General features: G+C 42.7%; 1 protein-coding gene across 1 annotated transcript; it reads left to right on the top strand.

The window, feature by feature from the left end:
- Positions 1-2,367: 2,367 nt before the first annotated feature.
- On the top strand, positions 2,368-9,777 carry LOC310876657 (R-spondin-3-like). Its single transcript, XM_083790249.1, has 6 exons — positions 2,368-2,533; positions 4,556-4,747; positions 5,879-6,019; positions 6,943-7,089; positions 8,945-9,139; positions 9,457-9,777. The coding sequence occupies exons 1-6, from the start codon at positions 2,443-2,445 to the stop codon at positions 9,459-9,461; spliced, it is 771 nt and encodes a 256-aa protein (XP_083646375.1). The 5' UTR covers positions 2,368-2,442; the 3' UTR covers positions 9,462-9,777.
- The last annotated feature ends 1,844 nt before the right edge of the window (positions 9,778-11,621 follow it).

The following is an 11,621-nucleotide window of genomic DNA, read 5'->3' as shown; positions in this document are numbered from 1 at the left end:
TGCTGTGATCACAAATTCTGTACCTCCAAAACATCTCTTTCAGTTTAAACCATTAAATCTGGTAAACCATATATGTGCCATTTTGGACTTTAGCTATAAGTGTGTGTGTGTGTGTGTGTGTGTGTGTGTGTGTGTGTGTGTGTGTGTGTGTGTGTGTGTGTGTGTGTGTGTGTGTGTGTGTGTGTGTGTGTGTGTGTGTGTGTCGTGTGTGCGTGCGTGCGTGCGTGCGTGCGTGCGTGCGTGAAAATGTGTGTGAAAATGTGTGTGCAAATGTTATACTTTAGCTATTGAAAAATAGCAGATCTAGTGGCGCGCTACGAGCTTGTAGGTCTGCTATTTTTTTTTAATCGTGAACATGTGGCACAAAATCTTTGAATATAATATTCTTTCAGAAGACTTTTTTTTTTCAGGCCTAAATGGGTTTAAGTTAATGGCAGGGTGGTAACTAGCCGCAATTTCCCATTGACAGCCCATACATCCAAACAGAAAAGTCCTCTCTGATTGTATTAAACAACGTCACACTCACCAACATTGCAGCTGCATGAAAAGCTTGAATGATCGTCTTTCTATCTGCAAAATGTTTGCTTCATAAAAATCCACGTAGACACGTAGCAGCAGTGACATCACCTCTGTTAGCAACATGTCTCTCCCTTTCTCTCCAGCTCTCAGTTTGTATTGTTATCTCTGAGCCTATTAATAACCACTTAAACTCTTAAACTATATATAGATCGTTTACCGGAGTTGCTCTATACCTGGTCCGCTCCCTTTTTCGCCATATATATTCGCTGAAAATGGCCGATCCGATCGACAAGCACATGCATGCAGGTCCCATGCAATTATTTAATGGTCAATCGGTTTTCACCACAGGTGAGGAAAAAAACTGCCGGAATCAAATTCAATATGCTACCTAAATGACAATGTTAACATTGACACAGATGAACAATGGACCTATGGCATCTGTCTAAATAACATGGTATCTAAATTACATTTGGTCGAGAGAAACAAACCTATAAGAAAGAAAACATGAGAATAACGAGTGACCAAAGATGTGTCAATCTGCATGGTAGCCATCTTGGGTCAGTCTTTAACACCAATCAAAATAGAAGGCAACACCCCTGTCTGTTGCCTTCTATCTACAGGGAAAAGTGTGGGTGAGCTGGGTGAGGTGGATTCAGAAGAAGTGAGTCTTCAGATTAACACTCACTCACTCACTCACTCTCTCTGAGGTTTCTTCCCGACCGTTAAAGGGGAGTGTTTTCCTTGCCAGCAAATGCCAGGTGCTTGCTCAGAGTCATCATCAGGGTCACGTAGAGCAGTATCTCAAACTGCTCTACGCGTCTAAGTGTCTTGGCGTGACTTGTTAGGGTTTGGCTGGCACTGTGCAAAATAAACCAGCTCAGTGGCCTTGTGGTGGAGTGTCCGCCCTGAGACTGGGAGGTCCGGGTTCGATCCCCGGCCGGGGATCATGCCAAAGACTGGAACCCGGTGCCTCCCTGCTTGACACTCAGCATCAAGGGTTAGATTGGGGGTAAGTCCCTGCGACATACTAGCGTCATGTCCAGGGGGTGTACTTGTACATCAAGCTGCCTCATGGCTCATGGCTCGGCAAGGATGCAAAATAAACATTCAGTTGGTTGAAATTGAACCCGGAGAGTGTAAGAATGGACCCATTATGGGTCTTTAAGTGTTCCGAATTGACCACACGGGCCCCTATATGTCCCTATTCTCGTCGCGAACATTATAGCATATTATAGCGGATCCACAAGACCATGCGGCCTCACAACAAGCCGCGTTTGTGAGCTTGTGGATCTACTTTTCATCAAAGAGATTTGGTGTTGAGGGGAAAAGCAGGGGAGCTACTGTATAGACATCTGTAGTATATGGTTTAATAACTGGTCAAATCAACACTGTCACTGAGGATTTTACAGTCACAATGGAGGATGGTTGAGAAAAGACCCAGAGGGGTTGCAGGGATTGGGAGAGAGAGAGAGAGAGAGAGAAGAGAGAGAGGGGTGTGTGTGTGTGTGTGTGTGTGTGTGTGTGTGTGTGTGTGTGTGTGAGTGAGTGTGGGAAACAGCACAATCTCACAGCAGCTATAACCCAAACCCAAACTGATCCGGGTTCGCGACTATCATGATAGTTTCTCCTATGTTTGCATTCCTTATTATGGCATCCTACCGGCTTGGCTGAGCTCATGGAATGTACATGCATGGGACTTTCTTTTCTCCTTCTCTTCCCAAGCAACAAAACATTTGCTCCAACTCTATCCTCTATTAATTGCTCCTTTGCACTAGAGTTCCTGCAGGGATGGTTTCTTTTTTGGTGGTGGGGACTGGGGGGGGTATAATTTCGGTTTATTCTGTTGGAATTAACAAATTATATATAGGATGCGATGTAGTGTGCCATCACCATTGAGCGGCGTATAGGGTTTACTGCAGGAAAATGCTGCAGGTACTGCTTTTCATTTGGATTCTGCACTTGATGGAATTCTGTAACGGCCAAGATCATCACGCAAACATTCTGCGATACAAACGTAAGTATTAAACCATTCTTGGCGGGAACCCCTTTTGGTGTTTTAAGCAGTATGTTATACTTTAGCTATTGAAAAATAGCAGATCTACATGTAGATCTGCTATTTTTGAAAATTTGTTGCGCACATCTTTGAATATATATATATTCTTTCAGAGTGAACATTTTTAACTCAAAACTTTGCTTCTGTGGGGAGGTCCCTGGAACAACATATTTTCAGAGGGGGGTCGGAGGCCAATTGTATAATCTTTTGGGGTCCTTGACATGAAATAGTTTCAGAATCACTGATATATAAACATAGGTTTTTCAGAAAACTGTCAGGATTTAGAAGGCATTTGTAGAATCGTCCTCAGGTCTAAAGGGATTAAAACAATCCCCATACTTAACGTTTTGTATGATTCATCCCGGCCACTATATAGTGGAATTCATTTTTCATGTTTTTCCTCTGCATGGTATACTGCAGAAAATAAGACTTACATGTGGAGACAATAAGTGTGCTGTTTCAATTCTTGGGGGGGGGGGGGATGTAAAGCTCAAAAGGAATTCCATGGGTCATAACCACATCCAAAACAATAAATTGTTGAAAACATCATAGGTGTAAGGAGGAGAGCACTGACATGGCGATAAGCTTGGGACTGCCATGCTTTAAAGCCATGCGCATTATTCTGTGATATTTTACGATGGGCTGTAAATTTAAGACAGGCAGAGCAAATCAAGGGTTAACCATGCAGTTAAACCCTATAGGGCAGGCTATACACTAGTTCATTGGTTCCTAAATGTTTAAGTACATGTGTAGTCGTGGCCCAAAAGAGAGATTAGACGTTTGCCCAGGACCAAAATGAGTGAAAATAGCTGATCTACAAGCTCAAAATGTGTGCTTCGCACAGCGTTGTGAGCTTGTAGATCGGCTATTTTCACTACTTCTTAAACATTCATTTTCTAACATAGCCTACATGGAATTCCTTCTATTTTTCTTTGATTTCTTCATGAAATTACAAAAAAATAATTAATGAAAATGTTTGCTTTTTTGGGAATGTTTTTTGAAAATGTTTTGAAATAATAATAATTAAAAACGAAATGTTGTAAACTAAAATAAATAAAGGGACCCATAAAAATGTCTCCGTGACCCACAAATGTATAGTCCCGAGTCCGACCCACTGTTTGGGTGCATTAGTTGACCCAGAGTGTAGACTAGGAGAGTGGCGACACGCTTTGATCTCGCGGCAAAGCGGGTGCCTATGGGCTATAGTTCCAAACATTGGAACTATCCCATTGAGATAGAATGAGCACCTCCGCATTCCATTGTTACAATGGGAGTCAACACTAGTGTCGCCACTCTCTTACTATATTACTCTGAGTTGACCAGAGTCACCTGCACGGCTCTATACTAGGCCCGAAGCTCCTCTAAAAGTCTTGTATGACATGACGAAGACCCGTCAATTGGTCGAAACGTTGTGTCTTATGCTTTAATAAAGGAAGTAACGTGGGAGCTTCAGGACAGTGTGTGGACTGCTTTCCTTTTTCAATGTACGTATCTTTTGTTCAGCACCTGTGGAATTGTTTTGAGATGTGTGTGCATGCTTCCCTTTGGACTCTTATTTTAAACAGTAGGACTTTAACTTTACATTCTCCTGCTCTTTAATAAACAGGATATACATTTTCAGGTGGGCCAAGCAGGAGAGAGTAGCCATTTATTGGCTTGAATTTTATAGGTTTCTGTTCCAATTTTGAATGCTCATTAATTCTGTTACTGAACAAACACTCTATTCTATAAGAATGATTATCCAGGACGTGCTCTGCGCCATTTTGAAATATGGCTAAACAGTCAGTTGAAACCAGTGGGAACCGGTGCGGAAAACGTAAAAAGTTGGGGTTTTTTGGTGAAAGTTCCTAGTTTTCGTCGTTAGTTTCATTAAACTGTTAATTGTTTTAGTGACTTTTCCGTTATTAAATGTCGAATGTCATGTATTATTTGAACACAACAACAAAACAAGCACCTGTAACCTCTCCATTATTCCCCTCCCAGGAGGCTCCGCGCTGGGCAGGCTGTGTCAGCCTGGGTGCGTCGCATGCTCCGCCCTGAACGGCTGTCTGTCCTGTAAGCCCCGCCTCTTCTTCCACCTGGTGGCAGACGGCGTGAGGCAGAGAGGGGTGTGTCTGTCGTCCTGCCCTCGCGGCCACTACGGCGTCCGCTCCCCCCACGTCAGCACCTGCACCAGTAAGTATGGCCCAAGGGGCCAGTGAGGCACTCCAACGTTGAAGCGCTGGGCCCTAGTGGTAAGAGGAAGGACTGCAGGCGGACCCGTGGATTCTTGACGAGGAAACCCTGTGCAACCGAGCGCTCAATGTGAAAGCCCAGCTGCACTTCCGCATTTGGGCACCAAAATTTGGTGCTCAAATGCTGAATCGGCGAAAAAAGGCGGAAATAGACGGTCCTTCCGGGTGCTTCAAAACGCCACTGAGCAACTTCCACTGACATAAATAGCGGAGGGGGTGGAGCTTCGCGCCAGATCAGTCTCTATCCTTTTAATACTCTATGGTATGGCCTACGGCGGCTAGCTGGCCTATACGCCCTGTACGTTGTTCAAAGTTGTCAAATGTGCTGATGAGCCAATCAAAAGTAGCTATGGGAATATTGAACGGAACTGGAAACAAGCACGGCACCTTCTGGGAACACACTTAGGCCTCACTCACTTAGGCCACACTTGTGTCCTGTGTCGATCTTCTGTGTGTTATGGCCTCAATGCATTTCCAATGGGAGTCACATGGTTTCATGACACAACCTTGTTGCATGGTGGGGGGGGGGGGGCAGAAGACAGCCATGCACAGGCGGCCATGACACACAGACCAGCTACAGTATGCAGTCTTGCACAGAGGCTATATTATCTTCTTCACCCTGGATTGGGAGCACCCCAACATCACCCAGGCCAGTTATAGTTAGTATATAAGTATAGGGTGGAACTGTTACCTGTAGGGATGTCCCGATCACATTTTTCTTACTATATGTATTTGGCCATGGACCCCCATTTGAAAATATACATAAGTTTAAGATTAATACAAGATTTGGGTTGTTAAAATGTTTCAAGGTTGGCAGAGGAAGTGTAGCGCCCAGGATTACATTCGATAATTGGCACTGGGTGTTAAGAAAACTGGGTTTCAAAATCGTGGGATAAAAGTTAAAAAAAATATGTATGTTTCAAGAATACTTTCCCCACATTTTTGGGGGTCACCTGTAACCCCCTCAATGACCCCCAGGGGTCCACACAGACCCCACTTTGTGAACCACTGGAATTAAAACATTTTTGAAATATTGTGCAGTGTCTTGACCCTTTCTCGTGTCTTGCTATAGGGTGCCGGGAGGATTGCACTTCCTGTTTTAACAAGAACTTCTGCACGCGTTGCCACCCCGGCCACTTCCTATTCCGGGGCAGGTGTCGGGGCAGCTGTCCGGAGGGCACGGCTCCAAACACTGCACTACGAGAATGCACTGGTATAACACTATGTTACTATGCTCCAAACACTGCACTACGAGAGTGCACTGGTATAACACTATGTTACTATGCTCCAAACACTGCACTACGAGAGTGCACTGGTATAACACTATGTTACTATGCTCCAAACACTGCACTACGAGAGTGCACTGGTATAACACTATGTTACTATGCTCCAAACACTGCACTACGAGAGTGCACTGGTATAACACTATAATTATGTTCCAAACACTGCACTACGAGAGTGCAGTGACTGCACTACGAGAGTGCAGTGACTGCACTACGAGAGTGCACTGGTATAGACGAATCCACGGAGGGGTGCCCTGGGCGCAGCCATTGCCGAGTTGTAATCAGCACTGATTAGCTACACCTGACCAACAGGGCACTGAATCCATGCTGTTGGCCAGGTGTATCTAATCAGTGCTGAGTACACCTCAGACTCAGTAATGCCTGCGCCCAGGGCACCCCTCCGTGGATTAGAAAGTAGCAAGTGGCAGAAAGTAACTAAGTAGGCTACATTAAGTGTTGTAGCCTACTTATAAGAAGATCTTTGAGGTATTTAAAACTTGAAATGGCACATTCTGCCAAATGGGTACTTTACATACGTGTATACATTTTGATAACAACACTTTTGTACTTTTGTAAAGTTTCACTCAAGTCCATTTTGAATTCCAGACTTTTACTAGTAAGTATTTTTGCAACTGCAGTATTGATACTTTTACTTAAGTACAAAATGTGAGTACTTTTTCTACGACTGGTGGTGGTACTTAAAGTAAATGTATACTTTAGTTACTTTACACCGTGCTACTTGTGTTCCTTCTCTCTCTCTCTCTCTCTCTCTCTCTCTCTCTCTCTCTCTCTCTCTCTCTCTCTCTCTCTCTCTCTCTCTCTCTCTCTCTCTCTCTCTCTCTCTCACACACAGAGTGTCCGTCAGGCTGCGAGCTGTGTGAGCAGAGGGATACTTGTGCCAGGTGTAAACCACACCTGTACCTCCTCCAGGGCCAGTGCCATAACACCTGTCCACAGGGCTCGGAGGCTGATGTACAGCTCATGCAGTGCAGCCCTACAGGTAGGTGAGATATCAGTGTTTGCACCCAAGCACCACTGTGACTGACTGATGGTAGCTCAGTCGGTAGAGCTCTCGCATTTAGACTACAAGGTCATGGGATTGATCATATTAGTAGTATAAAGTCTATAGACCATATTCATATGGCGGCCATCTTTCCATTAAGTTAATGTCAGGGTGGCAACTAGCCACAATTTGCAATTGACAGCCCATACATCCAAACAGGAAGGTCCATCTGATTGTATTAAACGTTAAACTCACCAACATTGCAGCTGTACAAACAGTATAAATTATCTTCTATCTGCAAAGCGTTTGTTTCATAAAAACCCACCGTAGACATGATATTATGAGCTACTTTCTGTCAGTACATTCCGTGCAGGTGATCATTTTTCAAAAGGTTCAAGTTTCGAAGCGCTTGTTGGATAGCACTCAACACCCTGCGTACCACCTGTTTGAAATCACACATAATGCAGGAGGCAGCAGGACGGTTGCTTTGCTGAAAGCGAGAACTTCCAAACTCCAACACTTATAATAGTGTCAAATATACAATATAAAATATAAACAAATTAATCACCTTCTGACAGAAAGTAGCTCATATTTCTACGGTGGATTTTTAAGAAACAAACACTTTTGTAGATCATAGAAAGAGGATAATTCAAGCTTTTCATCTACAGCTGCAATGTTGGTGAGTTTGACGTTGACGTCTCAGGCTTTTTTCCAAGGACCATATGAGGTTGTAAATCTGCTATTTCTATGATAATAGTAGTATGAGGTAGGCTATTGTTTTATGGGGGTTGCAAGGTTTTTGCCCGGCAGCGGTGATATACAAGTTACAGTGTCTCTTCCACAACTCCCCCCTATATTTATCTACAATTTGCAATTTTGTCATTTAGCAGACACTCTTAATTAATCCAGAGCGATTTACAGTAAGCAGGAACAATACAATATATAGGCGTACATCAAATACATAGAAATAGTCGTCATGAATCTTAAGCAAGCTAAGAACCTAATATATGTCTAACAGTAGATTATCTGTGCACTACAGTGAAGCTATGAGTAAACAGTAAATTATAGAGTGCTATGTGCTACATTTACATAAATGCTAACTTATAAATGTAATGAAATGCTAAATTATAAATGTAAATTACATAAGTCTTCATCAAGGCTAGTCAGTGCAAATGCTACGACAAGCACTACCGGCCAAGATGAGAGTCTGAAGAGGTGGGTTTTCAGACTACGGCAGAAGATTGGTAGTGAGTCTGCAGTTCTGATTGCAACTGGAAGAAGTTCATTCCATAGTTTGGGAGCCAGAAGGGAGAAAAGTCTGGGACGTGTGGAGCCTGGAGCGTTGTCCTGGCGTTTTTAGCAAATGTTCTGCCAGCTTCCCAGCTGTGTTGGCTGATCTGAGCTCGCGGGGGATTTTTTAGGGTCCTTCTATCTATTCTTCTTTTCATTGATTGATTGAAATATTTATTTATTTATTAAGGAAGTATTTAGACAGGTACATGGGTATCTTGGTGGTGTATTGAATCTTGGCCCAGATCCATTGCAAGGTCCTGTACTATTGTCGACCCTAAGCCATTCCAGCTTGTCAAAGTGGGCAGGGGTGAGGTGGGTTCGGGGGGTGAGGCCAAGTAGGAGCGTGACCAGTTTGTTTTGGGAAGTTTGGAGCCTTGTTCTAAAGGCCTTTGAGCCGGTGCTGTGGTACCAAGAGGTGCATGCATAGTCAAAGAAACCTTGTACGAGGGCTCCTGTTAAGGTCTTCAAGGTGTTTTTGTTGACCAGTGATTTATTTCTTTCTGCCACTGAGTCCATTGCTTATGAACCTTCATAGATTGTCTCCTGTCCGTCTCTGCAGTGCACTGTGTGGTAGGGGAGTGGGGACACTGGGGACCGTGTCTTCGCAAAGGAGGCAGCACACACCATCCCGCCTACAGGAGGGGAGAGGAGACGCGCACACGAGGTGTCCTTCAGCCGCCCGGCGCTCACCTTCACGGTGGCTCGTGCCCGCGTATCTCGGAGTGGAGGAAATGTGTCGTCAAAAAGCGTCCAAGTGAGTGCAATGTTTATGACGCCCAATCTGCGGTTGCATGATAATTATTAGGCCCATGTGTGATGCCTTTCTTCATATACTGTAGCTACAACATGGTCACATATAAGTCAGTGTTTCTCAACCTTTTTCACGCCTTACGGCTCCCCAAAATAATCAAAATTTATTTAAAAGTCCTTAAATTGACACTTAACTGTCATGTTGGGGACCCCCCAAAATCCATGGGGATCCCACAGACATAACAAACTAATTAAATTATAGTTTTTAATAGAAATGTGATTTGAGGTTCAATATTAACGTCTTCTTTTCCTTCCCTATAGGCTGACATTTTACAGAATGAGAGAAGATGGTGGGAACCACGACTGCAATAACATCAATCTAAAGCGATACATTCTAAAAACGTGTTGCAATTCACATACAGCCTACTGTGAATCTTGGTCGACAAATCAACAGCTGACTAAAGTGACCTATTGTATACAGTAGCTTAATGCCTTTCTGGGTGGTTGCTGACCTAGCCTAATGTATCCAAACTAATGAATATTCTACTGTATTGGAGAATGTGAAATGCATAATGGATGGACTTCTGATGAAAGATGCTGTGTTTTTCTGTGTCTATAGTGAAAGTTATTCATCTGACAACTTTCACCCCGCAAAACAGTTATTTTTACTTTCTTATGTAAGTTATAGAAATAACGGTTTACATCTGATGTTCTGATTTTCATTGAAAACGTACACGCTCCTCAAATCATCTTCATCTTCTTCAGTAGATGTTTAGATCTACTGGTCAACCAGACTGGTCAATTCAATTCAATTCAATTCAATTCAATTCAATTCAATTCAATTCAATTCAATTCAGCTGTATTGGCATGGCAAACTCACGTTTACGTTGCCAAAGCAAGTATCAACTAAAAGTAGGCTAATAAAAACAAAGAAATGGTGGTGCAAGTAATAAAGATTAAAATAGAATAAAGCTGCAATATACAAATATAAGCACAACCGAGCACAAAAGACAATAGAGAAGGGCTGGAGCTGTGGCGGTGGTTTGCTCTTCACCGCGGCTCGTGACGTCATGTTGTAGTTCGGTGGTCACCCCACCACCGAAAATCCAGACTATGTATGAGCCTTTAAAGGTAGCCCACTGTGACATTTCTTGGTTAAAATAAAATGATAAAGCTCTATATTTTGTTCATTGATTTGTATGTGCCTCTCCGGCTCTCTTTAGTAGGCCTAAACATAAAATGCATTTTCAGGTTACAAATGACCTTCAATCAGGAGAGAGAACCCCACAAGGATTTGTTGTTTAACTGACATCTCAGTGAATGTGTGTGTGGATTGCGGAGTAAACCAATTAACAGAGCAGCCATTTTATCACGAAATTGACATATATTAGTGTATAGGCAACCTTTTCCTTGATTAAATTAATACAAATTATTTATTTTTAAATTGTGGAAATAGCAGATCTACAAGCATGCAACAGGAAACAAAAGGTGGGATCATATGCGCCCTGGGGGACCCCGGTCAACTAAATATTGGGTTTAAGTGGATACGGTTGTGTTCCATATTTTATTCTGGTCAAACAGTGTCAGGGTGCTGCTATTGTGCATGTTTGCTCACTGGAAAGACTCTGCAACAAATACATGGAACAGAGCCTTAATTAATTGTCTAATTAATAATAATAATAAGGTTTTAGCTGCTTGTGCAAACAACGTTCTGCATACTGTTGAAACAGGAATGTAGCTGTTCCCTTGACCTGTTTGCATTGTGTTCCCTGGTTTGTTACATCCAGTACCTTAAAATTCCACACGGGGGCGGCATTGTATAAACGTAGGTAATCAGCAAAACTCCCGTTACAGTCCATCTGTGTTTTATTTATTTTACTGTTCATTCATTTAATAGAAAAGTGCGCATGGAGTTTTAATTCTAATGGATTTAACCTTTTGTTAACTCCCCACTAGCACCTTAATTAGTGTGTTTAGGGTAAACAGTTTCAAAACATCTGCTGTCTCATTTTAGTAACATTCCTTATCATGCAAACTTTGCATGATTGCAAAGGCACTCATTATAATTGCTTATAATTATTCATAATAACTTTATATAACAAGGTTTATGAATGATTATAGGCCAGTGCTCATCACAACTGTATTAAAGCTTAAAGCTCGTAGTATCTGTATATTCCAGACACATAATTGTGTTTGAACTGTGGACCCCCACAATAATCATGTTTGAACTGGGGACCCCCCAAAATAATCATGTTTGAACTGGTGACCCGCCAAAATAATCATGTTTGAACTGGGGACCCCCCAAAATAATCATATTTGAACTGGGAACCCCCGAAAATAATCATGTTTGAACTGGGGACCCCCCAAAATAATCATATTTGAACTGGGGACCCACCAAAATAATCATATTTGAACTGGGGACCCCCAAAATTTCATGTTTGACTTTGAACTGGGGACTGCCCAAAAAACTGGGGACCGAAGCCTTC

Source organism: Protomyctophum parallelum (assembly GCF_964188405.1).
Source record: "Protomyctophum parallelum genome assembly, chromosome: 19".
Classification (NCBI taxonomy): domain Eukaryota; kingdom Metazoa; phylum Chordata; class Actinopteri; order Myctophiformes; family Myctophidae; genus Protomyctophum; species Protomyctophum parallelum.
This window is presented reverse-complemented; position numbering and strand designations above follow the sequence as displayed.

What these genes read in the sequence shown, in the direction of transcription:
- LOC310876657 (XM_083790249.1), top strand. Translation starts at nt 2,443, where the DNA reads ATGCTGCAGGTACTGCTTTTCATTTGGATTCTGCACTTGATGGAATTC. An exon ending in CCACGTCAGCACCTGCACCA is followed by an intron (nt 4,748 to 5,878) that starts GTAAGTATGGCC and finishes GTCTTGCTATAG; the next exon opens with GGTGCCGGGAGGATTGCACT. An exon ending in TGCACTACGAGAATGCACTG is followed by an intron (nt 6,020 to 6,942) that starts GTATAACACTAT and finishes TCTCACACACAG; the next exon opens with AGTGTCCGTCAGGCTGCGAG.